This window comes from Marmota monax, unplaced genomic scaffold, assembly GCF_021218885.2.
Source record: "Marmota monax isolate L192 unplaced genomic scaffold, Marmota_monax_Labrador192_F-V1.1 WCK01_AAM20220418_F8-fsc00059, whole genome shotgun sequence".
In the NCBI taxonomy this organism is placed as follows: Eukaryota; Metazoa; Chordata; class Mammalia; order Rodentia; family Sciuridae; genus Marmota; species Marmota monax.
Window position 1 is genome coordinate 6,307,907 of NW_026693595.1, and position 28,000 is coordinate 6,335,906.

A 28,000-nucleotide genomic window follows, 5' to 3' on the forward strand; every position below is an offset into this window, starting at 1 on the left:
AGATAGCTGAGTGCCTTTCCCTCTTCCTATGTCCCCTTACCCCATTTCTCCACTTGATTGGTGTTAGAGTTTATTGTTTTTAACAGATAAATCCATCAAGATAAAAATGTTCACTTTTTTTATTTTAACCAACATGTCAATGTTAGAACACTCTACACGAGTGTACTGTCACCTACTTATTTTATCATAACAATAGTGTGTTTATATCCAGCGTACGTTGCACTTGGATTCACAACACAATAGCAAGTGCTGGGCACTGGCATCTAAACCTAACAACAGTTGTTTAGGTTCTAAGCAGAACATGGACTGCATGCTACCTAGATTCTTTGATGTTTGAGGATAATCACTTGCAGGGTCGAAAAGCTCTAGTTTAAGAATAAACAAATAATAGGCAGAAAGAACAGAGCTCAGGAGCTGGATGGCAATAAATAAATGAAAGCATTAAGAGGGCATTATGCCAGCAGATCAGAACTAAGAGCATGAGCCATGAATACAGATGGGTTTCTTGCTTTGTCACAATTTCTTACATTGTCATTATTGTAAATAATGTCAGCGGGAACTTGTGTTTGCTTACAGAGGCATTCCTGAATATTAGGGGCCATATTGATTGCTTCTGTAGATGTCATATAACCCCTCTGGCACAATCCAATGAAAGTCGTTGGGAGCCATGGATCATTTCTGTGGAGCTGGTATAGCCTCGTGTGCCCTGAGGTACATCTGCACAGAGATGCACCGTCTGGCTCACTGCACTGATCTTTCTAGGCACAGACTGCCCTGAAACCACATTGCTGGTTTCTTCTTTATAAGACAACCCCTCTTGAAAAGAGCCCTGGTTCTTACTTCTTCAAATATCCTAAAGTTGTATGGGTTTCTGAAAAAAGTATGTGATCCAATTTTAAACAAAACAAGTGCATTTTCATCTGTTTCACGGAGACTGAGGTAGTGTGGACACTCAGGGGAAGCTCTCCATGGTCAGCACAATGCAAGCAGAGTCATGCTTTGCTGCCCCTGTGATGGAAAGGAGCCTTCCTTCTGCCCTCAGAGCTCTGGAGGATGTATTGTTGCAACTTGAGTCTCCATGAGAATATTGCAATCAAGAATTATGATGGAAGTGGACAGCAGTATGATAAATCTAGAAAAGTAGATTGTTTTATTTCACTTTTTTTCTGAATTTTTTGTTGCTATTTTGGTGCAAAGAAAAAAGCTAATTGAATCCTATTTGTTTAGGCAAGTTTTTTAAAGGAGTGTGAGGAGGAGGAGGAGTCAAGCCCTTGGTAAAATAAAAGTGTGAGTTAAATGGTTTTATTTCCAATCCTCTGTGAGCCCTCTCCTGCCATCTCAGTGGCCTACTCCCTAATCCCAGAGTTCCGGGCACTCTGGATCTTCGCCTCCTCTGCTGAACTCCTGGTCTGAAGCTGCTTCTCTGGAAGGTGCTAATGACACACTAGAGGGAAATGTTGATTGCAAGAAAACAAAACCACTCAAACTAGATTAAACAAAGATTGACTGTAAGCATGTAAGAGGAAACCGCAGAGGCATCCAAAGACAGGAAACAAGGCATGACATGAACTGACTGGAAATGAACCTGGAAGTGGCTTTGGAAAGTCAGCATCTGAAGCCATGGCCAATATTTGCTTTCTTCTCTACTTCTCTTCAGCCTCTGTCTGTCAATCATCTCTCTCATTCTCTCATATTCTCTCTCCCTCTCTCTCCCTCCCTCCCTTCTTTCCTCTTCCTGTCTCAGTAAAGATGGCTTACTTTACTTTTATAAAACCAGTGTGGTCTGGCTGTATATGACCTTTCAATTAAGTAGCTGCTGTCATCTAACTAAAGTCTCTGCACTGATTAATTTCTAAACACAAGGACTCTGATTAGTCATCAGTCATTCAGTGAACTCACCCCTCCTTGAGCAGTGATGGGATCTGCTCCAATCGACCATGACCTGAATGAAGTGTGGGTGGGGAAAGAAATGAGGAAAGGGCTTTGTCAACCTAGAGGACCTAGGGCTGCCTTTTCCAGTTGTGTGCAAGGCAAGGAAAGATGAATGCATGTATCAGGTATCTATTAACACAATAATGCTGTAGAGCAAACCAAACTCAATGGCTTAAAGCCAAAAACATTTGTTGCACTCACAAGCCTGTGGGTTGGGTAGATGTTTTTTCTGATCTTGGCTAGGCTTCTCATATGCCAAGGTGTTCAGTCGGCTATCAGCTGATCCAGAACAGCCTCAACTCAAGACAACAGAAGCCACTAGGAGCTGAGGTTCTGTGTGTCTCATCCTCCAGCTGGCTAGCTCAGCTGTGTCTGTCATGGGAATGGCTGAAGTAGAACTGCGGAAACAGAAACCCTCAAGGGTCTTTTCAAGTTTCTGCATGGGTCACATTTACTAACATCCTATTGGCCAAACCAACCAATGTAACCAAATTCAGAATCAATGGGCAAAAAGATACATTCTACCCATTCAATGAGAGAAACAGAAATCACTTGGCAAAGGAACTTGAATACAGGGAGGGAAGAGAAACTTGATCTGTTAATACAGTCAGTCTGCTATATCATGGAAGCAAACTCACCAACATGTACAGCAGACTAGCATACACGTATATGCTTCTCCAGCAAGATTTGTACAATGTCTTTCTGATAGGAATTCCCAATACAAAATAATGAACTACCAATGTTGGAAAGTTGAAGGCTCAAATAACAGCAAGTAAATGGCAATTTTTGTATCTAGATAAAGCTAGATTTATAGATAGCAAGAACACAGAACTAAGAATACAAAGAGAATGGAATTTCCTCTCCCTTCCCTCCAGAAGACTCTCCAACATGTGCACAACATACATAGGCTTGAGACATCCTGATTTCTAATTCACTAGATTTGAAAAAGCAAAATTTCAACTTAATAGTGCTTTCTGAATAGCTCAAAGCCGAAACTGTGTAAATAGCAGATGGACTACAAGCCAAGATGGGCCTAAAGAGTTAGAGACTGTGTCGTTGGACCCTAGTTTGGGGATTAGTAGAGATATTTGCTCCTTTTCATGAAATCGTGGAGTAATAGAATTTGTTAGGCATCTATAGGGTTTGGGGGCAATCTTTCAATCCAGCATTTCTCAACATTTTATTGGTCACAAATTCTGTTCACTATTTTGTAACTTCTGTTCTATTCTTTGAAATTTTTAAACTGACTCATTTTTTAAAACTCTTTAAAAAATTATAACATGGCCATAAATTGAAAATCAGTATGTTATGAGTTAAATAGAAGATACTATAAAATAAACAGAATGAAAGCACTAGGTTGGTATGAATTTCTTGCCAGAGGTTTGAACCTTCAGCCCACCTAGACTTCACCAAGAAGGAAGTTTAGCAATGGTGAGAAAAGTGTTAAAAGAAATATCATTCTCTTACTGATAGTTTCTCTCTGATGGGGACAGGACAACAGAAGAGTCTTGAGAAGGTCATCACCCTATTACTATCTGATTCAGTGTTATTTAACACCCTGTCCCTGTGTCTCAAACTACTCGTGGACTTCCTGAGCTATGTATCTACCATGCTATAGGGAGTGTCATCCAGAGATGGAGGATCTGAGGCCTCCTGCTAGTTTCCAGTGGTTGCCTGTGTGCCACATCATGACCAGTTGGCATCTTACCTAGCAGTTGGATTAGGAGAAGGGAAAAGACGTAAACCACCAAAGAAACAAATGCAGGGAGCTGGTTGATGGTGCTTCCAACTCTATGGACTTGAAAATTACCTTGTTTTTGATGACCTCTGCTCTTCCAGACCTCCATGACTAGGGCACGTTGGCAATCATAAACTAAAGAAATAGGAAGTGTCCCCCATGTGTCCACAGAGATGGCTTCTGCCTGAATCTACCACAATCCAAGGCCCTCAGATGAGGAAACTTCTGGAAGGATGTGGCCACACAGAGTGAAGCATCTCTGTTATCCCATCAAGGAGAGTATTGTATCAGGAAAAGGCCAAGGAACAGCGTTATCTAAATCAAATTCACTCTTGGAATAAGCCAGCAGAGCTGTGCTAATGGAATGCTAAATCCTCCACAGTGAAATATGGATTTTTCAAAAGGAGATGGAGGAATCCTCTTTGTCCCATTATCTTTTCAAGATGGATTTTTAGTTGAAAATCTTTTCTTTAAAAAATAAAATAGGATAAATGTAGTCAGATATTCAACTAAGCTCTTTATTCCATTGCCTGCAATTTGAAATAAGCTGTTGGTGCATATCATCAGATAGGAGAGAAGGAACAATCTTCAAGAAATATCCTTTCATCTTATTTTTAAGGATAATGTTGATTATATCAAACACTAGCCAGTGTTTCATTTTTAGTTTCTCTTACTTTAGGGGCAACAATGTAAAATAAGCACATGAAATAAGTAAGCATTTCCTTTCCCTGCACATTATCAGCTAAAATGAAAATGGCAAGTGTCTCCTTGTGGGAGGTATGCGTACCTATACCTGACACCTGTTACATGAACCTGAATTCTTTCTCTGCACTCTGGACTTTAAAGTGTTCCGTATACCTGATACTTCATCTGCATAGCTCAGGCCACAGTTGTTTGTGTCAACAGGAATAAGCCAAAAGCCAGTGCCTCTAAACTGTCTCTACATTTCTGTTTTATTTGTAATAGAATCTCCAGTGCCAATTGCTGCTGGCACTTAGCAAGAACTAGGTATTTTTTGGACAAATGCAATGATTCTGGCATTATCTCTGATTAGCTGTGTGGTCTTGGGTAAGGCGTGCACTCCTCGGCATGTGTTTCCTCAGCTGTAAAAACAAGGACAATGTATTCCTTATGGAGCTGCTAGGAAGTGTAAGTACAATGGCTGACATGAAGTGCCGAGCATAGAAATTGGCACCTACTATGCTTTCCACAGATGTTTATTCCAAATCTTCACCAATCTGAGGATCTCAGATCAAGAAAAACTAGAATTAGCATTTTCTGGAGTCATACCCTTTTTAAAAATTATATTAACATTTTTAAATTTTTTCTAATTAGTTATACATGACAGCAGAATGCATTTCGTTTCATAGTACACAAATGGAGCACAATTTTTCATTTCTCTGGTTGTACACAATGTAGAGTCACACCATATGTGCAATCATATATGTACCTGGGGTTATGAAGTCCATCTCATTCTACCATCTTTTCTTCCCCCATGACCGCTCCCCTACCCCCTCTCCTTTGCCCAATCCAAAGGTTCTCCATTCTTCCCATTCCCCCGACCCCTTCCCCACCATTATAGATATTCAGCCTTTGGTTTTCTGGAGTAGCACCCTTTTTTAAAGTTTTCTTTTAAAACAGGCAGTGGGTAGGGTCCTCGGGCCCAGGATGGATGTTGATAAAATCCACAGTACTATCAGAGTGGTACCTTGTCAGAAATGTCAACATCAGAGATAAGCAGGATGTCTGATACTGTTCCTTTTTGGTTCCTGGGCAACTGAGAGGGGCCATTAGTCTGGTGTCCACTAGTGCGTGTGGACATAGGGATCCTGACAGGGAACAGAAGTGACTTTTCACCTCAGACCCCTCACCCATGCTGGGGACTGAACTCAGAGCACTCTACTACTAAGATATATTCTGAGTCCTTTTTATTTTTTATTTTTTTATTTTGAGGCCAGGTCTCATTAAGTTGATAAAGGTCTTGCTAAATTGCTGAGACTGACCTAGAACTTGTGATTCTTCTGCCTCAGCCTCCCAAGATGCTGCGATTGCAGGGGTGGACCACTGCCCCCAGCACATCAGGCATAATTCTTTTAAGAACTAGTACTGCAAGCCAGATGTACAGTCTATGCCCTTCCTGCTACATCTGTTCAATAAATATTTATTGAGCCTCTACCATATATCAGGTAGTGTTCTAAAGGCTGTGCTCAAGTGTTTAGTGAACAAAAGAGACAAAAGCCTTGCCCTCCTGGAGCTTATAGTCTAGTAAGGATGCTGTTGATCCTCATGTTAGTTTTCATTTGGGGGAGTATTTGTTCTTGTTGTGGTAGTGCTGGGAATCAAACCCAGAGCCTCACACTTGCTAGGCAAATATTCTTCCTTTACGTTTTTTTTCTTTTTTTTAAATTAGAGCTTTATGGTTAAACATAGCAGTTGGGTTCATTCCAACAAACTCATACATGCATAGAATTCAATTTTAGTTCATAAGCCCCCCCAAATCTTCCCTCCACCTTTTCTTTCCTGTCTTCCCTCCCCTTTCCCATTCTCCTTCCTCTACTCTACTAGACTTCCTTTTTTCGTATCTATTAATTTGTATTTGATTGGTTCTTTCTACATAGCATAAAGGTAAGGTTCCCTGTCATATATTTATATATACACATAACATGATTATCTAATAATTCATTCCACATTGTTCCCCTTACCCATCCCTCCACTCTACGTCTTGATCTCCTTATACACTACTGATCTTCCCTTTATCTTTATGTTATCCTACCTATCCTTCCTTCCCCCTTTCCTTTATTTTACTCTAGCTTCTGCATATGAGAGGAAACACTTGACCTTCTGAATTTAGATTATTTCACTTAGCATGATGTTCTTCACTTCTATCCATGTACATCCATGAGCCATAATTTCTTTTACTTTTTTTTTTGGCTGAGTAGAACTCCATTGTATATATACCACACAATTTCCAACCCATTCATCTATTGACGAGCATCTGGATTAATTCCATAATTTAGCTATTGTGAATTGTGCTGCTATAAACATTGAGGTGGTTGTATTGCTGTAGAATTGCTAGGCAAGTGTTCTACTACTGAGTTATACTCCCAGTCCCTTTAGTTATTATAAAAGCTTTTTTATGGGGGAAAAAATGTTGCAAGCTGGGTGTGGTGACAAGCAACTATAATCCCAAGTACTTGGGAGGCTGAGGCAGGAGGATCTAAGTTCAAAACCAGCCTAGGCAATTTAGTGAGACCTTGCTTCAAAATAAAGAAAGGGATATAACTCAGTGGTAAAGAGCTTCCCTAGTATGTGCAATCCCCTTCCAAATAAAAGGGATGTAATTCAGTGGTAGAGAGCTTCCCTAGCATGGGCAATTCCCAGTACTAAGAGGAAAAAAAAATCCAACCACTGCAAGGCTATGCTCCAAAACCTCCATAGCATGTACCGATGGGAGGACTTTCTTCTTATTTTCCACCCTGACTGGATTGTGACTACACAGGCTATCAGTGTGTTCTGAAACCCAATTATCCATTTCTACTTATTAATACATAGCTAGCAGAAATTGTGCTGCCAGATTTCTGCCCTGCAGTATGTCAGTGTGACCCACATAAATCAGCCACAGAGAATCTAAATCTCCAAATGCTAGATCCTTTCTAATTTGGCTACAACTGCATAGATGCTTCCTCCTCTGTGCCTTCACTCACCCTGAGGCTCCTGTGGCTTAATATATCTAGGATCAGTTTCAAGAATAAGTTTTCTTCACTTTAGGGGTAGCTGGTAGGTGCTTGGCCAAAGTTTCCCAACTGCATTTACCCTCTTAATTCTATAAAAGATCACAACTGTGTTGCTAGTTTCTGAGTCCAAGACCCCAACCAGACCAAAAAAAAAAAAAAAACTAGTTGAACATCGTCAGTGTCAACTTTTTAATTTATTTTAAGCTTTGGGAAAGAAGGGAACAGTGGTCTCTGGCTCCTGAAACTCCGACACTGGTACAACCAAGTTATCAGGTCAGATTCTGTGTCCCTGGTTGCTCCTTCAAGTCTTTCTATGCTATTCCAAGACTTCAAATGCAGCTTTTCAGAAATAAGGTACCCAAAATATAAGCATCTTTTATTGGCCTGTGGACAGGGGTGGAAGTGGAGATGACTGTATTAGGCAGGACTCTTAATAGAAAGTGATAGAAACCCAATTCAAATTGACCTGAGAAAGGAGAAATTGTATGGCTCATGTAACTGTAGAGGGCTAGTTTCAGGCATGACTGGGTCAAGAATCAGTTTCTTTTCTTTGTGAGGAAATAACTCTTGGTGGCCTTACATTACATTATAAAAAGATATTTTTCAATACTTTCTAATTTCAACAAGAGTCCCAAAGCTGATGCTCATTGGCTGTGATTGGTCAGGTCAGGTTATATGTCCATCCTGGTACCAATCACGAAAATCAGGGATAAAGCAGGATGGTTAATCTTCTTTTAGATATGGAATTGGAGTTCATTTTACCCAAACTTAATGAACTGAGAGTGGGTGTTGGGAGAATCTGCAAAGGGAAACCAGGGTACATTTACTAGAGGAATGGGCAATTTATACTAGGCAAGTGGAATTTGCAGACATCCACTACAAGGAGACTCTGCACTGACAGCAATAAAGAAGACAACGATAACATGCCACATGATAGGAAGGCAGTGGTGACAATACATTTGCTTTTGCAAGAGAACTGGGAGAAACACCACCCAAGTGTCAGGTTCTGAAAGCAGAGAAGGAGACACAGTGGTAGCCACCAACCTACAAGTCCCTAACTGTTCACCCATGGGCTGTCTTAAATATGTGTCTGGGGTATTTCCCTGGTAGCATGAGCCCCAGGTACTGGTTGGTGCCAGATGACAATCCAGATAACTATCCTCCATCCTGAAATATACTGCTCATCAGGGCTTAAGACACCTAGTTCATCTTCATGAGTGGTAGACATCTGTAAATTTGAATCATATCTTGAGTAGATAAATACCCAGAATAAGGCTATCATTAGAATCCATTATAGAGCAATGTTTTACACTAGGTCCTGCATATATATAATGTCACTGCCTTTTTGCTGCTATTACCAAATGAAGGCTATCTCTTAATGATTCACTTTTAATATCATGATCATTGTCACAAGGATCATCTAATTCATTTACACTGCACTTGTTGCTGCAGAATATAAATGATGTTTCTTAGGCTAGTCTCAACTCCCAGTCCACTCATGTGACCCAGGCTAGTGGAACTGCAGCAGTCAAGCAGGAGGGTCCCCTCAGAACCCACATTAGCTCATGCCACACAATAATGTGGTGTTTCATTCCTTGTCTGTGCCCCCTACTAAATTGTGGGTTCCTTAACAATGAGAATTCTCTTTGATTCCTGATATGCCCTGTACCCAGCATATCAAAACCATGTAATAAGTGCCATACCTAATGTTTATAAAACTAATAAAAATAAGACATAGTCCCTAAATCCAAGAAGCCTGTAGCCCATTAATTACAAAAATAATTATAGTAATGATGACATTAACTGATGTTCATCAAGTGCTGTGTATTAGGTACTGAGCCATGTGGTTTGCATGCACTATCCCACATAATAATCTTGATATGGTATTGCTACCAGCTTTCATAGTTGAAGAAGGTGACATTTGCAGAGTAAGCCAAAGTCAGGTCACTTGAAAATGGTGGAGTCAATGCATTTTAAGATGCATGTATGTTTCTAGACACTAAACTAGTGCTGTCTCTATCAAGGCAAGAAGTATGAAAGGTGGGGGAAGCTGGATCAATCAATAACCAAGGGATTGGCAGGTAATTCCCAGGGCCAACCACATTGACATCAAGTCAAATCTTATATAAAGATATTAGGCTGGTCCAAGTTTTAACTAATGAGAATCTTTGAGGAATCAGACAGAGGAATACAAGAAACCTATAGATGGGTCTGTGGCACTGTCCAAAGGCCAGTGGAAATGCAAGCACCTACTTTTCTCTCTGGTTTCCCCTCTCAGCTTGGAGAAAAGAAGTGTCTGCATGGCCTTCTCTAAATATGGGATCGAAAAGAATAAGATGGCCAAGACAAAATGGTGCACACTTATAATCCCAGCTACTCAGGAGGCTAAGGCAGGAGGATCACAAGTTCAAAGCCAGCCTGTGCAACTTAAGGAGACCCTGTCTCAAAATAAAAAATTCAAAAGACTAAGAATGTAGCTCAGTGTTAGAGTGCTTGTATAGCATGCACAAGGCCCTAGGATCAATCCAAGTACAAAACACACACACGGGCTAAGGTTGTAGCTCGCCTTGCATGTGGAGGGCACTAGGTTTGATCCTTAGCACCACATAAAAATAAAATAAAGGTATTGTGTCCATCTACAAGTAAAAAAAATATATATATATATATATATATATATATATATATATATATATATATATATATTTAAAACACACATAGATGCATAGATGCTTCACAAGATGGGTAAGCTCTGCCTCTTACAAGTTTTTTCACATTTCTCAGAATGAAGTTAGAAATGGAGACCAAGATGCATTTGTACATATTATATAAGCTTTGTGACTTTCCCCAGGCAATTATTTCTGCTCTTCTCTGTTGCCTTCCCAGAGGGATCTGAGCAGGAACCAGAGGAAAGGGCAGAACAAGGAAGCAACCATCCCATCAGACTGTCAGGCCAGGAGGAAGCATGAGGAATAGGTGGGGAATAGCAATTTTAATTCCAGGATCTGTGGTCAAGTGGGTAACAGAGATCCCAAAGTTTGGTTGAATATGAGAAGCCAAAGCACATTCTTCTTGTCAAGCTGGATAGGACTTCTGAAGGGACCTGTGTAAGGAGCTAATAACCTCCCAGAACTAGGACTATGCATCATGAGTAGGTTTGTGCAGGTGTGGGAAATGTGTGTTACTGCTCAACAACCAAATTGTGTCATTGTGTTATTCTTTCTACAAGCATTGATCATGTATGGGTGCATATGGGTATGCTGTGTGTGCACTGAGCCAGGTGATGGGAAACCTGGAAGAACTATTTTCCCACTGGAATCTTGGGGGGCATGTAGATGAGTAAATTATTAATGGCAGTACAGAGTTAGAGCCCCCCAAGAGACAAACAGAGGATGCTCTGAGGTTGCAAGGAAGCTACCTACCACCATCATGGCTGGAAGAGGGTAGAAGGTGAGCTGCAATGGGCTTCAACACACTGGATGAGCACTAAGGAATGAATGGAACCCACCCAGCATGACTGTAGGGATCAAGGAGCCTTTTGAAGTAGATGAAACAGCATGGCTTAAAATCAGGAAACAAGATAGAGCATGGCATTTCTATCTGCAAGAAAGTCCAGTTGGTGCCCAGGAGGGAGAGGTAGGAAGTGGCAGGAGATGGCACTGGGCCAGCCACACACAGAGTTTGGGCTTCATCCTGAAACCAGTGTGGTCTCTGACACTGGGTTTTCCTTCCAAGGGAGGAAATGATGAGGACCACTTACAGGGCTGTCTTGGGTGGCCGGTGCCTCAACTGCCAATAACAAAAAGATTCCTGCTTCTCAAAAGCATCCAGTTCCAACATCCAATCATCTTGCAGGAAGAACCTGAGGAAGCACTTTGTCCATCTTGTCCTGACCATAAAGACAGAGTGTAGGTGGCTTGATGTCATTAAACCCTCCTACCCTGAGAGCATGCGTTTTGGTAATCAGAGCCTATCAGAAATTCTCATGGCATTTTTACCAGCCTAATTCAAGTTCAGTGGGTTCAACCTTTGCAGCAACTGAGAATCACCTGGAAAGTTTGAAAAACAATGCCAATGCCCAGGGCACCCCTGGGGATTCTAATCCAATGGGATGGCACAGCTCAGTGTTGGTGTTTTTTTCAGGCTCCCCAGGTGATCCCTGGAAGCCAGGATTGAGAATCACTGTCAAAACACAGCCTAGCAACGGGAACTCTAAAAAATGGAATGGACTGCCTTTGCCAGGTCCTCCAGCCAAATAGATTCTGGGTGGGCTTTGCAAACCTTCTAGGCACATCACCAAAAGCACCCTGTGGCCACTACTCTTGGTGCTTCTTCCTATTTCCCTCCACCCCAACTCCCTTTCACGGTAGATGCAGAAGGACCATGTCCTAAGGCCAACATCAGGGAGCTGGCTCCTGTGGGCATCTCTCACTCCACGAGCCACGTTGTCAGTGGCTTCATCAAGGATTTTTCCCCCCTGCATTTACCTGGAAGCTCCAAGCAGTTCTCATTAGCATATTACTCACGCTCACCTAGTCCCACACATCACCTTCCTCCTCACCCCACCTCCAGATCTTTTTTTTTCCCTTTGTCCTATTTGCCCATTTATTTAACTGCAGTCAGGTTTTATTCTCCATGTCCTGAAAAGCACATTTTCAGAATGGAAATGCTACTGGAGAAAAGCAGGTGGCTGTGGGTTCTGTGGTTCCAACACACTCACACACCTACCCATTGTCCTCTGGTAAAACCCCACCCATCAATAGCACTGAGTGACAAGCCCTCTAAATACTTCCCAAGGCACTGCCCTGTGTTGTTCCTCCTGCACTGAGACAGTAAATCGTTAGCTCTGAGCCCTTGGGTTGTTTCTTGCAGCAATTAACAGCTGCCCCAGTGTTAATTCCCAATCAATAGCCCCTCAATACTGCTGCTCTTAAGCTGACAGCTGATGGCCTCCACAGCACATTTTGAAAGTAACTTGCTGGGGAGGTGGGACTCTCTGCGCGCCCCAGGCATCCTCCAACACCAAGTATCCCTCACTGAATGTCAGGGGTCAAGGGACAGAGTGAGCAAGCAGGAACCTCCTTCCAATAGGATGACAGCCCAGGGAAGCAGGGAGAACTGACTCCCCTCGGGAGAAGCAGCTCTTTATGATATTCATGCAGCTTTCATTTTTTCTATTTTGGCTTTTTTAGAACCTTTTTTTTTTCCTGTTCGAGATGGCTGTATTTTTCTTGCATCTAAAGCTCTCATTCAAAGCAGTTTTCTTTTGTTTTTAAATCAAGTAGCCAGAGTCTCTCATTTCTTGTCTGTGTTGCTTCCCCAGCTCCCTGTGGACAGAATGAGACCCGAGAGGATGGCAAAATCATCCAGCTGCCCCCATGCAAGACAGGAGCATGGATTGTGCCGGCCATCATGGCCTGCTACCTCTTGGTGGCAAACATCCTGCTGGTCAACCTCCTCATTGCTGTCTTTAAGTGAGTGGACCCTTCTGCAGCACATGGGGGGTGGTCATGGGGTGGAGGGAATTGATGCTCTAGAAAGCAGCAGGTTTTCTTATTTGATTCTCTCTGGTCTGTTTCAGCAATACATTTTTTGAGGTAAAGTCGATATCCAACCAAGTGTGGAAGTTTCAGAGATATCAGCTCATCATGACATTCCATGAAAGGCCAGTGCTGCCCCCACCTCTGATCATCTTCAGCCACATGACCATGATATTCCAGCACCTCTGCTGTCGATGGAGGAAGCACGAGAGCGACCCAGATGAAAGGGACTATGGCCTGAGTAAGACTCAAGCGATAGCCTGACAGCCAGACCACCACAGTCAGAAACCCCATCCATTTCTTACAGGCAGCCATGCAGGGTCCTGGCTTGACTGGCTCCTCCCCCTCTGAAGACTAGGGGAGGGGGCACAAGGGAAGATCTGCTTGCAGCAGAAACGGTACCAGAAAGAAGACAGTAGAAGCTGATATTAAGTGTTCCTAGTCTCACATCTTTCTTAGTAAGATAAAATCGGTCTCCAGCAGGGTTGTTTTAGCACCTTCATAGGTCCTAAGCGTCTTACTTCCCAGGGGTCCCACCTCCAGATATATAAACCATATTAATATGCATCAAACGCTGCATAATATATCATTTTTACACACTGTGACATGAGTTGAGTTTCAGTGACTCAGTTTGATCCTCCATTGTCATTTCTGGATCTATAATTTTTTCAGGTCTTAAGCATTTTCCTGAGCCTTAGGAGTTGAGCCCACATGACCTCATGAAGAAACAAGCCTTACTTTCTATTATGCAAAGAACAAAACGGGAGACTCCACCATCCATCTTCTATCCCAGGGTTTCTAAAGGAAGTTCTGTTGACACTGGGGTAGAACAATTCCTCTTTGTGTAAGACTGTGCCACACATCACAGAAAATTAGCATATCCACCCACCCACATTAAGTACCAGTAGCTCCTGCAGATTCCTAAATGCCCTTTGGGTACCAACTCCACTCAGTTAAGAACATTGGGAATCCAGCCGCATACAGATCAGCTACTGTGGTTTCTCCAAGTACATGGAATCAAGCACTCACATTAAATCTATGAACAAGACCTCTGGAATTGTGGTCTACTTCTCTCTGTGTGATACCTGTATATAGATTACATTTAAAACCAAAGCTACTTAAGCAGGTCCTTCTCCAAGTCTGAAGCTTTTAACTATGTCCCTGACAGCAATTCCCTACTTCTTTCTAGACACTAAAACTGGGGAGTTGGAAAGAGCTGGGACATCCAAAATCACTGGTTCCATCTGAAACACAAATTTAGGCAAATAGAAAGTTGTGGGTGGGGTGAAGAATAATCTGCAAGTTGAACCCTGAACTTTTCTATTCAGGACTTTGGCCAGTATGGAGGATGATGGGTTGCAAAATCAGGAGCAGAGGAATGTTACAATGAATTATACCCTGCAATGGACACTCAGTTGAGAGTGAACTGGAGGTCCCAACATCATTTACAGTAAAGCATGGGTCATTTTTAGTAAAAGGAGATCGTCACTTATCCAGAGTACTCAGGAAGGAGTGTGAAATTAAACATAGAAAGTGGAGCAGTCCATAGACCTGTTTCTGCTCCAGGACCCACCCCTCACAGACCAGAAGACCAGAGCCAGCCAGACACTGGAGCAGGTAGGAGGCAGCTCCATAAGGCTCTAGCTCATAGTTTTCTCACTGCTGTTACCCATAGTGGCAATGAAACCCTCATCAGGTCTCTGCGCACATGGAAGGGAGATTTCTCAGAGAATGAAGATTTTGGAGCTGTGGCTGGGTCAGAAAGGATGACGAGGAGACAGGAGAGCACTGTGTTATATATATATCAATCAAGGGAAAGTGAACTTTTCACTGTCAATCTGTAGCCTTAATTAAAATATCCCGGGGCACTGCCAGGTTCTTGCAGAGCCTCAGATAAAAGCACTCTGAAGTGTAAAATGTAAGCTATATTGCAAAATTTGACATGTTGATGGATTTTTTTTTAAATAATATTTTATTTTTTTAAGAAAGTACATTACATTTAGCCAAAGAAGTCAAAGGAAGTGCTATTAAGGTGCCAACAGAGTAAGAATTTGGAACACTCCTTCTGGGCTCAAATATAGCAATAGTAAGAAGGAGTCTGTACTTTGCAGGCCGCGATGCCTGGCCTCTTTTCATGGGTCTCTCTCCCACCCAAGGCTCTATGTAATTTCATGACTGAACCTCAAATGTCCACTTCTGAGAAAGCCCTCCCTCGCTGAAAGGGAAGTGAGAAAGTGAGAGACAGGTGAGCAAGAAATGAAAGACAGAGACCAGACAGAGACCCACACAAAGGTTTATTTGTCAAAGCTGACAAATATAAGGCCATCTCTCTATAGAGAGGAGAGAGGCCCCAGATGTTCAGGTGCTCAGCTTTTGTGGGGTAGGGGTCTGGAGTTGTCGTTGTGGCTCTGTGGGAGAGACTGGGGGGTGCTTGTGTCAGAGCTAGGCAGGTGGGGAATAGCATGGGATTGGCTTAGGTCCATGGCACCATGGGGCTTTTCAGATCAAAGGGGTCGCATCCTTCTGGGATTGACTTAGGGTTATGGTACCATGGGGTAGGTTACTAATGGGGGTGGGAGGAGTTCAGGTAAGAGGAAGTACAGGAAAGCTAAACTTATAAGACGGCAGTTAACATTTAAGATGGCTGCTCAAATGTTAAATCAAGACCCTATATTCACCTCAAGAAGTCTGCCATATTTAAGAAAAGCAGTCTGATTTCTGGTATTTTCTTTACTCTCATCTTCTTTTAAATTCATATTTTCCATGCCCCCAGCAACTTCAAACAAAAGCCTCAAAGCAAGGAAGACAGAAAATTCCTAAAGAGCTAAGATTCAGAATTCCAAACACTTAAGATGATGATTCCTGTGGCACCTCTAGGGCACAGGATTAGAAGAAGGACTTGCTCATTTATGGTTCTTCCAAACTAGCTCTCTCAGCCCAACCCTAATTCATGAACCCATTTAAAGTCTCACATTTCTACTGGGCTCTTTTCATGCTCTATTAGTGATGAATAAGTTTACCTGCTATAAGGAGAAAACCAGAGTAACAATAGCACGAATAAATATGGCTTTGTTTTTCTCACATAACAAAAAGTAAGGAGATGGATAATCCAGACTCAAGGATGGTTCCCTGAAGTCAAGGGCCCAGAGGACTTCAGTTGTTAGGCTAAGCTCTTCCTTTTGTGCTCTCTTGTTTCATAGCCACAGAATAGCTGCCTCTGATCGAATCTAGCGTTCAGAAGGCAGTGATGCAAGTCACCTAATTGGATTTGGATTTCATTTGAGACTAGACGCTAGGCCCCTTTTTCCCGCCTTGATTCACATTAGGAACTTCATTAGGCCCACAGATTCCTGCCATCACTGTTGTTTCCCTGCCTCATGGCTCTCATTTTTTTTTCCACAGAACTCTTCATAACTGATGACGAGCTCAAAAAAGTACACGATTTTGAAGAGCAGTGCATAGAGGAATATTTCAGAGAAAAGGATGATCGATTCAACTCATCCAATGATGAGAGGATACGGGTGACTTCAGAAAGGTGTGTTCCCTGGGCACATGCCTCCTGCAGATGCTTTATGGCGTGGTCCTCTTTACCCATTGAATTCATTCTTACGATCCCCAATCAGAGACCCCTTGTGTTTATTTTTTATTTTCCAAGAAAGCATAGAGCTTCTGAGAGGACAGAACATTGCATGAGGTGCTATGGATCAAATCCAGTCTTGGAGATCTAGGCTTCTTCAGCAGGCAGTAGCAGCGGCCCTCCTGGACAGCAGAGATTGGCAAGTCCAGGGCTGGCGCTGCTGTCTCAGACCAGTAACTAGAAAATTCTGACCCAGACACAAACCAAGAGAGACTCATTCTGAATTTACACTTTTCTGACAGTTTCACTGAGCACTGAGCATCTTCTCTGGCAGAGTAGAATGGTACTAGGGCCTAGCTTATATGTGTACTCAGTACTTTCCAGATAAACAACAGCAAGAGACTTGTGTATTAGTGAGAATCATTATTGGGTTTTTCCCCAGAATTGTTTTGTTTTGGTTTTTGCTCTTTATAGAACAAGATAAAAACTAAAATAAAATAAAAGCAGGTTTTTCTACCCTGTGGTTATATACTTTTAGATCTCATTGACCAAGTAGTTTTGAGAGCCAGTAGGGAAAAAAATCTCCAAATAAAAAGAAGAGAATCCTTTAAATCTACTACAATAGATTTATGCAAATGCTCATATATTTTCTTGTTGTTCTTGTTTTATTGTAGACTTACAAAAACTCAATCCTAGTGTACTTGGGAACTATTGTTCTAAAGAACACTCAGAGTATAACAAAGAATGAGTGTAGATTTACATTTTAGCCATTTGCAATATGAAAATGGCAAAAGCTACTTATAAATAGTGTAGAAAAATATATATTGATGACTTTATCTAATATGAATCAGGATTCTAAGATTCAAGACAGTCACTTTTAGCTTTCATAAAATGACATTTTTGGAAAAACATGACATTTTTTGCCTGCTTATCCACTTCATACATTCTCTACTGAATGTAGAAATTAAATGAATAACCCTGGCCCTTTATTTCTTTGGAGAATGCAGTCTAAATGAATATGTGTGTGTGTGTGTGTGGTGTGTGTGTGTGTAAGTGTGTGTGTGTGTGTGTATGCATTTGAGTGATTGTATCCATAGGTACCAAGTCAGTAGTAAAAAAATTTAAAGCCATGCAGATTTTATACACATTTGTCACTAAAAAGAGAGCATTTTGTGATGATATCATGTGAAGCAATGGAAAGCAGAGGAAATAGCTACAAATCTGAAGGTCTTTCCCATTCTGAGGCCTTGGAAAAAATTATTTATTAATGGACAGATAGCTATGTGGGTCCCAGAAAATTATGCCATGTAAGCACATAACCATTGCTCGGGCATCTTTCCAAAGCTTATATCTACAGGCCTTTGAAATGCCTTTGAATTTGGGAAAGCCCTAGACCTTGAAGGAAAAAAAAGGTCGGGAGGAAGGAGTGTTAAGATGCCAGAAAAGCCAGATGCTATGGTGCACACCTGTAATCCTGGAGACTCCGGAGGCTGAGGCAGGAAGGGGATTGCAAATTCAAGACCAGCCTGGGAAATTTAGCAAGACTCTGTCTCAAAATAAAAAGCAAAGAGGATTGGGAATGTAGCTGAGTGATATAGTGCCCCTAGGTGTAATCCTAAGTAAAAAAAAAAAAAAAAAAAAGAAGAAGAAGAAGAAGGTGAAGGAGAAGAAGAAGGCAGGAAGTCTTTGTCTCTTCGGGGAACTAGAGTGAGGAGCTGCAGACAGCAGCACATGTGAACGCACTGTGACCAGGTCACCAACTCCTTCTATAGAGAAACAGTAGGGAACTATAGCACTGGGTGGGAGCCTGTGTCTGCAAACCCTTCCCCAAGACCCAGTTCTGTCTGGGTGGTTACAGAGCCCCATCCTCAGAGAGGGTGAGAAAGGTGAGCAATTTGCAGAAACCCAGAACAGAGTGTAGAGCCTACCCTCCCTGCATTCTGGAGTAATAGGCCTGGAGAATCAACATGCCCTCATGACCAAGCCCAGGTACCCTGCGCCAATCCTCATTCTGTTTTGTGGCTTCTTCTGCACTTGTCTGGAGATTTTATTTTGATTGTTTCCTGTTGCTGTCCTTTTCTGTTTTGTTTTATTTTGTTTTGTTTGCCTTTGGAAGCATATTAAAAAGAAATATCTTTCAACACCAAAACTGCACTCAGCACAACAGAAACATTGGGGTGCCCGAGGGAAGAGAGTGTGACCAAAGGATGAGTCGATCCATATTGCCCATCTCACACATCTCCAGGACATGCCCTCTCTGAGTCGGAGTGGCAGCAGATGTCACATGTCCTGATTGCATTCTGTTGGTAGAGAAGAGACAGATACACATATGTGTATTATGTAGATACACATTGGGACAGATACATGTGGTTGAATCATTCTAAGTTACCTGTGCACATTCTACATAGTACAGAGAACATTACATAATTCAACCTTTATGTTAGGCAACCCCAATACAGAGATTTGAAATTAGAAACACTGAAAGCTTGCTCCCTTTCCTGGGCACCTGCCACATCGTGTGTTCCTGGACCCTGTTGGTGATTATGCCATAATGAGCCACTCAAGATTTGGAGATTTCAGAGAGGGAAAGATAAATAAGAGTTCCTTGCATGGAACCTCTTGTTTTCCATAGGGCTTTTTCTTTTTTTTTTTTATACTTGGTCACTGTATGTCACCTTGGGGATCCCTGTTGATCCATAAGTTCTCATCACCTCCATTTTAAATTCTGAGTTATTCGATCAAAATCAGCAACTAGTGGCTACAATCATGACCCAAAACCCCTGGTTGGCTCCTCAGGCCTATTTATATGGGATACATACCTGTTTAACTTAACTTTTCAAGAAGAATTTTTAAAAGAGTAAGGGAAATACTCTGGTTACATATTAAACATGTAAATTGGACTCTAGGATATTTCATTTTTAAAAAAATCACTACCCCTTTTATTTTTTAAAAAACCCTATTAGGTCCATGACTTAAATGTCTCAGACAATTGGATGTTTACATAGTCAAGAACACCCAGAGTTCTGCAGGAAAATGCATGAGACAATTCATTATTATTATTATTTTAGGCAAGACTAACTTTCCAGCTAGGCATGGTGGCACATGCCAGCTATTTAGAGGCTAAGGCAGGAGGAGCCCAAGTATGAGACCAGCCTTAGCAACTTACTGAGACCCTATCTCAAAATAAAAGATAGTGGTATAGTGCCTGTAAATTCAATCCCCAGTACCAAAAGAAAAGGCTTACATTTCAACGCACCTGAGAGCCCAGAGGAGACTGAAGTTGGTGAAGAATGATTCTTCAGCCCTGTTGTGTAGTCCTTCCTCCCCTGATTCCATTCCCTGGGACCGTGTTGTTTTCACTCTTGGGGCTCCTGCCAGCTTCTCCTGACTTTCCCTGAAGAACCTCTTCTTCCTATACCCCCTGACTTCCTTGTGTCCTCCTTGGGCTCCTCAGTCTGTGTCCAGCTTCCTGCCTACAACAGGTCTTCTGCTGCCAGCTGTTGGCACCTCAGCTCCATCTCTCACCTGCTAGTTTTCTCTGACATTGGATCCTGGGGCCAAAGGGAGGTGGATCATGGGAGAGAGGCCCCACGGTACAGGCAGTGAGGAGAGATTGCACAGCTCTTGGACCAGTGATCATTCATGTGCAATTATGCCAAAAGAGCATCTTTTTCTTTTTCAAATATCAACCGTATATAAATGGCCCTGAAAATAATAGAAAAGGGATAAAACTGCTCTACCCTTTCTTGTTCTTCTAGCTCCAGCAAGTTAATAGAACCCAGCACCTAGGATATGTTAAACAAAAAAGCTAAAACAACAAAACCTACTACACCAGGCCTGGCGGTGCATATCCATAGTCCCAGCAACTCTGGGGGCTGAAGCAGGAGGCTCACTTGAGTCCAGGAGTTCAAGACCAGCCTGGGAAAAAACAGTATGGTCCCATATTGAAACAAATTTTTTTAAAAAGACGATGGAGGGGCTGGGGATATAGCTCAATTGATAGAGTGCTTGCCTCACTTGCATAAGGTCCTCCCTGGGTTCAATCCCCAGCATCACCAAAACACACACACACACACACACACACACACACGAGCCAGGCACAATGGTGCATGTCTGTGATCCCAAAGGCTTGGGAGGCTGAGACAGGAGGATTGCAAGTTCAAAGCCAGCCTCAGCAACTTCGAGGCACTAAGCAGCTCAGTGAGATGCTGTCTCTAATTAAAATACAAAATGGAGCTAGGGATGTGGCTCAGTGGGCGAATGCCTCTAAGTTCAATCCTCAGTACCAAAAACAAACAAACAGATTGGATGATCCTCCAGCACAAAAAGATTTTAATTCTATTTCTCAGCAAACACATCAATGCCATTCTTTTCTCCTCAGCCCCTCTAACTACCTGTCATCCCTCAGATTCCCTCTGGGAAAAGAGTCTTGGTGGCCTCTAGGTGAGCTGAGCTTTGATGCCCTCTATCCTTGCTCTCTAAACCCCCAGGAGAGGAACCTGACCCAAGGGACTGTCATTCTCTCCTTTTCATACAGGGTAGAGAACATGTCCATGCGGCTGGAGGAGGTCAATGAGAGAGAGCACTCCATGAAGGCTTCACTCCAGACCGTGGACATCCGGCTGGCACAGCTTGAGGACCTCATCGGGCGCATGGCCACAGCCCTGGAGCGCCTGACGGGTCTGGAGCGAGCTGAGTCGAACAAGATACGCTCGAGGACCTCCTCGGACTGCACAGACGCAGCCTACATCGTCCGCCAGAGCAGCTTCAACAGCCAGGAGGGAAACACCTTCAAGCTCCAAGAGAGTATAGACCCTGCAGGTGAGGAGACCATGTCCCCAACCTCTCCAACCTTAATGCCCCGTATGCGAAGCCATTCTTTCTATTCAGTCAATATGAAAGACAAAGGTGGTATAGAAAAGTTGGAAAGTATTTTTAAAGAAAGGTCCCTGAGCCTACACCGAGCTACTAGTTCCCACTCAGTAGCAAAAGAATCCAAAGCTCCTGCAGCCCCTGCAAACACCTTGGCCATTGTTCCTGATTCTAGAAGACCATCGTCATGCATAGACATCTATGTCTCTGCCATGGATGAGCTTCACTGTGACATAGACCCTCTGGACAATTCCGTGAACATCCTTGGGTTGGGAGAGCCAAGCTTTTCGGTTCCAGCACCTTCCACAGCCCCTTCAAGCAGTGCCTATGTAACCCTTGCACCCACAGACAGACCTCCAAGCCGGAGCATCGATTTTGAAGACATCACCTCCATGGACACTAGATCTTTTTCTTCAGACTATACCCACATTCCAGAATGCCAAAACCCCTGGGACTCAGACCCCCCTATGTATCACACCATTGAGCGTTCCAAGAGTAGCCGCTACCTAGCCGCCACACCCTTTCTTCTAGAAGAGGCCCCCATAGTGAAATCTCATAGCTTTATGTTTTCTCCTTCGAGGAGTTATTACGCCAACTTTGGGGTGCCTGTGAAAACAGCAGAATATACAAGTATTACGGACTGTATTGACACGAGGTGTGTCAATACCCCTCAAGCGATTGCAGACAGAGCCACCTTCCCCGGAGGTCTTGGCGATAAAGTAGAGGACTTATCTTGCTGTCATCCTGAGCGAGAAGCAGAACTGAGCCACCCTAGCTCTGACAGTGAGGAGAATGAGGCCAGAGGCCGGAGAGCAGCCATCGCGATGTCCTCCCAGGAGGGTGACAACTCAGACAGAAACCTATCCAACAACATCACGGTTCCCAAGATAGAGCGTGCCAACAGCTACTCAGCAGAGGAGCCAAGCGTGCCATATGCACACACCAGGAAGAGCTTCTCTATCAGTGACAAGCTCGACAGGCAGCGGAACACGGCAAGCCTGCGAAATCCCTTCCAGAGGAGTAAGTCCTCCAAGCCGGATGGCCGAGGGGACAGCCTGTCCATGAGGAGACTGTCCAGAACGTCGGCTTTCCACAGCTTTGAAAGCAAGCACAACTAACTCTTCCTACCATGCCTTGCAGGAGGCTCGAGAATCCAGCCCTAAATTCTCCCCAAACTCCACCTTTTTCCCCCTTCCTTGAATCACACCCGCTTTATTCTTAGCTGAGCAAAACAAGCAATGTGTTGGGAGATGTTAAATCAAAGGTGACTTCTGGGCCACAGATCAAGAAAACATTTGATCTGACCCAGTGCCAAACACAGGGTAGTTGGAGCATGTTCACACTTGCTGGGTAGGGAGGGGATGGGGGGAGAAGAAGGGTTAGAGATGAATGTGTATCACCAGTCACTGCAGAAAGCCATGAGCTCTGGGGAACCAAGGGGCTTCAAGCACTCTCAACGCCAGGAGGCATCTTGTGATTTCTACCCATTATCAAGAGCTTTAGGATGCAGGGCTAAATTGCAAAATAAAATAAAATAGCCAGCATACAAAATGAGATATTCTAAACTTCAATTCTGTTTTCTTTTCACATTGGCTCCATCACTGGTGACTGATGAAGAGCATCCTTTTTATTCAGTATAAGCCGGCAGCAAGCAGTTCTACCTAACGTCCCACATCCTTCTCATGCCAACACTTCTGTAATTGGTCATTATAAAGAAAAAAACAAGGTAACAGTCATAGTTCACCTGTCTCTTATATATTCACTTCTGGTGCCACAACTGTTTTATCTTTTTTGAAGAAAATAAGGGAACAGAAATGCCTTTTGGTCTTGCAATGGAAATGATAGAAGAGTTGATGTTAGAAGCAACAGTCACATGATGTATATCATATATGGTGGGCATTCCAGTATAGTCAAGCAAGCTCAGGATGAATGTAATTAAATAACTTTATATTTCTTAATTTATTTTGTATCTCTCTTGTCATCAGTGAATTCACTCATTGAATATGTAATGTTGAACTTAAAAAAAAAAAAAACAGTGAGCAGAACTAACCTAAAATTGCCATATGGAATATTGTTGTATTCTCTCCATTCATGTCATGTGTTGTGCTGCTGTGTGACCTTCTTCATATGCATGACTCCACCTACTGCGTCCTTTGATCACCTCAAGGTGTAACTGCCAATTTTTCACACCACTCATCGTATGGCCATTTTGTATACAAAAACCTGGTTATATGTGGCTATTTTCATACCTAGAGTTTTGCCATCTAATCTGAGCTCAGCATAAATTTAATTGGAATTTTTCAAGGGCTGGTATCTTTTTTATGGAAATGTTCCAAAGTACTTTTTAAGGAAGTTTCAAAACCATAAATAACTTTAGAATTGACTAGGAGTTTGGTATCAATCCAAAGCCATCAGTTGCAGGCATGCCATGAATATTTTTCTTATATACAGAGCTATAAAAAAAAAGATATAGTAGGCCAAAATAGAAAGCAAATAAACCATATAAAGAGTTCTCTAGTATATGCTGCTTATATACATATATATGCATTTACATAGCAACACATGTTTATATATAGTATATAAACAGACATACAGAGCTTTCTTAAGAGGCTTGGACTTTTCTATCTCCTGGAGGTATAACCAAGATTTTTTAATATCCAAGAAGTTCCATTGAAAGAGTTCATTTTACCATTAGACCAAATGTTGAAACTATGACTTTTTAAATCTCTGATCACCTTAACTTTTCCATGTACCAAATAACAGTTGTCAAAATGACTCACCCTGCCTTCTGCCCCTTTTTGTCCAAAAACACTCACTCTCATGATATTGCCTTTATTCTGGTTTCTCCCACACAAAGCTATTACACCAAGTACAATCTGAATAGATGTGCAATTCTAAACCAGCTAGTGTGATGAACTCTAGAATAGAAGCATAAGCATAAGCTTCTCTTCTAAAGTCACAGTCATGGTTTGAAGTGACATAAAGAAATCTTGACCCCAAATCTTCAGATTCCTATTTGGATCATTGAAATTTTAAAAAGAATGAAACCTTTAAGAAAAATAACTTCATGTTCCTGGCCCAAGATCCTACCTGGTTATTTTTTTCAATTGTAGTTGTAAACATTAGGTTATATCCCATTTTGAGAAATCAAGTAAGTTTATTGACAAAAACCTCTAGCCTTTAAATATTAAAAAAGAAAAAAACTGAACAAGCTTTTTGGTACAAAGTGACAAGGTCACGTGTGTAAAGAATTCCTTCTGCATTCCTTATACTCCTTAGTAGGTAGGGCACTCAATAACAAATACCCAAGCCCTTCATTTATAATTGTTCTGGAGACAGTTTCGCTTTACTGGGCCCTATGTTGGAGTTTTCCCTCTCAGTAGATATGCTTTCAGTCTGAGAATAAATCAGCCGTCTTTCAACCTCCTAGAGTGATGAGTCCCTTGGAGGATCTGATGAACACACTGTCTTCTCCCCCAACTCCCTAAAAATGTACATACATGTGAAGTTGCAATATAACTTTAAAAAGTCCATAACCTCCTGGTCTATACTGATTGATAATGAGAAAAAGGAATGACATTTGCTCATAATCAGTATAGTTGCAATAGGCACTTTACATCTTAAGACCATTTCCCTGTGATTCTCAGGAAGGCCAAGTCTCAGCACCAGATTTGAACCACCGTTTCATTATTTTCATTGCTTAGATTAGATGTGACTAGTTGGATACCCTTACGTGCTAATGTTTTGATGGTTTTAAGCGGTGAGCACACTCACAAAGTTGAAGGCTCTCTGTGGGAGTCTCTGGAGGAATCCAAGGAGGTGAAGCCATTCTTTGACCATAGAGCAGGACAAGCACCTCCAGAGCCTCGTTCTGGACCAGATTGGAAGTGAGGGAAAGAAATGATGAGCGCATGTGTTTCCATTCGTCATGATTTCCAGAGAGAAAAGGAACAGGACCTGGGAAACTAAATACTTAACAGTCCTGATCTTGTAAACACCTGGTTCTTTGGTTGTGCATGAAACTAAACGTTAACATCTTTGGTGAAGTGTGTGACATGTATAAACCAAATTCAAATGACTTTAGACACAAACTGCGTAATCCTCACAAGCCATCTCTTTCCTGTGCACATGCGTGTGTGTGTGTGTGTGTGTGTGTGTGTGAGTTGTTGATCTCTGTCTCTTTCCATTTCCGGGTCCTCTGTGCACCAGCGTGGCATCGATTCTGCGGCCTTGTACAGTCAGGTTGTGCTCAGCTCATTTATTCCACCATGTCCCTGATTGAGGGAGCATTAATTACCTGTCTATGTGAATTAAGCAACTCATGAGCAGCAAGTTATTGAGGACGGTAAATAAAGTCATAGCTCCAGGAAGTAAATAGCTTCTGTTTAATCATCTGCTTCAGAGGTGCCAATTTTTATATACTACTATAGGTAATGATTTGTTCTAAATTGCTTGTTCTTTTCGGAAAAAAAATTAAGGATGTTTTATGAAAATGACTGTGAAGGTTTCCTGATTAACCAACATACTTTATATTTATCGTTAGAAAAATATAACGGCTTTGAACGAGGAGCTGGAAAGCTGAGTGCACTTGGCATGGCTAGTTTTTGTATTTCTGCAAGCCAAAAGGTGTATTAGCAGTCAGAACACAGCACTTTACAGAACTGGATTTTTTTTAAGTCTAAGCTTCTGAGGCCAGGACAATATTTAGCACTTTGAAAGTTCCCCTTTTAAAAAATATATATAAGTATAATTAAATGGGAAAAAATGTACTTGTAAAAACACAAAGTGTGTTTCTTCTGAATGTTTCAAAATGTATTCTAAAATATGGTTTCTATAGATACTATGGTAGATAACTGGATAGTACTTTTTTTTCTTCTTTCTGAGGCTGTACAGTCTAATCTTCCTAAATGTTTGGGCTGTTTAATTTCTTTAAAGATAATAAAATATTATCCAGTCATCCATCATGCTATATCTGTAGGCTATACCATAAGATATGTTGGGCAATGCTGTATTATAAAACATATGTAAACATATATGTAACCCGTGTTTAACCCAGCATAGTTGTAGCATGTGGTTGTATTAATGAACGTTACAGGACAGCTTTATAATCATTTATAAATCTGTAACATTCAATAAAGAAGCACATGTTGCAAGGATTAATTATGTTCCCTATTCCATGTTATTTAGCTTCCTCGTGAAATGGGCATTTTTGTTCCCGATCCACTTTGTTTTTCATATTCCTTCAGACCACTGTAAAATATTTGTATAAGCTGATGTACTTCCTCTACCAAGTCCTGCAAGCTGTGGTAGGCAAGTTGTGATTTTGTGAAAGATGAACTGGCATGTTATGCAAAAGAGTATACGACAAATGAACTTCAAATAATATTTTAAACTCCAGTTGAATTAGCTGTTTGTTTACATCTGCTGACCCAATGCAGAGGCATTGTATAGTATTTTATAAATATGTTCATTTAGTGACATTATGTCATTTCTAGTTAAAGTGATGCTAGTATGTAGGTGGTTTATATACTTGGCCTAGATATTGCATTTATAACTCACTGTCCTTAAACAATGTGACTTAAATGAAGTAATTCCTCTCCAAACCCAGTCTTAATTTTGTGTCAACAAAATGCATGCACTGCTTTATGCATTTCTTTTGACTTTTTCTAAGGCACTTAACATTTTACTATTGCCTGCTGCGATGCTTAAACCAGTTAGGAACTCACTCAAATTGTCGGGCTTCTTACACTAGGGATTATGTTTCATTTTTTAAATTAAAAACAAGGAATCAAGGGGTTTTTCAATTTTTCTTTCTTTTTTTTTTTGTAAACCTCCAAACAAGTAATATGAAATAAAGTATTAACCACAGGTTGCATGATAGGGAACCCAGAGATGGCAAACCAGCACCACTTGGGGTTACCAAGGTCTCGGCGTTGGTCAGCCATGGTATGAGAAGCATGCTTCAGATTTTTTTAGGACTGAAAATTGCTTCACCAGAGATGAACATGAAAGGTCAATTTGTGACAGGGCAGAAGTGCATGGGTCACGTGACTGAGTGGTTCTGCACTAGGGTATGTGACTCCCTCCTTATCTTGTGGCTTTCTGCGCTCTGCGGATGAGCCTGACCTCTGGGTGGGAGGCAGGTGACAGAGCACTGGGTGACTCTGAAGAGCTGACTTTTTTAAAGAAATCACCATTTTATTAGGAGAAGCTCTTTAACACCTGGAAAAGAGAAGAGCCCAGGTGCACAGCAACTGCTCCTAAATTGAGTGGGGAGAACTCTTAGCCTTCCTTGACCTTAGCTTTCTCTTCTTTTCACCAAATATTTGGCTGACTCTCAGACTGGAGTCAGCCAGAAAAGGAGTTGGTTCTGATTTAAGAAAAACAAGATTTTGTTTTTCCTTGTCTTTTCTGGGTTTTAATTCATTTCAGAGGGCCTTCGTGTTATCTTTTCTCTGATAATTTCCTTGCTCCTATCACTGCAAATAAAAGGAAGATGTTACAAGTTCTGTGTGTCGTCTAAGAGAGGATTTAGGTGACCAGGTTATCCAGATGCAATAAAAGTGAGGTAAATGTGTGCCTTTCCCTAACTCGCCCAGTCTAACCAGCT

General features: G+C 41.8%; 1 protein-coding gene across 13 annotated transcripts in view; it reads left to right on the forward strand.

Moving 5' to 3' along the window:
- Window positions 1–26,550, forward strand: part of Trpm3 (transient receptor potential cation channel subfamily M member 3) — a 536,247-nt gene extending 509,697 nt beyond the window's left edge. For 11 of the 13 annotated variants that reach the window (XM_058584013.1, XM_058584014.1, XM_058584015.1 and 8 more), the window contains 4 exons: window positions 12,725–12,875; window positions 12,983–13,182; window positions 16,344–16,476; window positions 21,056–26,550. In XM_058584013.1, the coding sequence (XP_058439996.1) occupies window positions 12,725–12,875; window positions 12,983–13,182; window positions 16,344–16,476; window positions 21,056–22,508 (1,937 nt within the window). In that variant the 3' untranslated portion in view covers window positions 22,509–26,550. The remainder of the gene's footprint in view (window positions 1–12,724; window positions 12,876–12,982; window positions 13,183–16,343; window positions 16,477–21,055) is intronic. The other 2 variants (XM_058584023.1, XM_058584024.1) reach the window with 1 other exon arrangement.
- The last annotated feature ends 1,450 nt before the right edge of the window (window positions 26,551–28,000 follow it).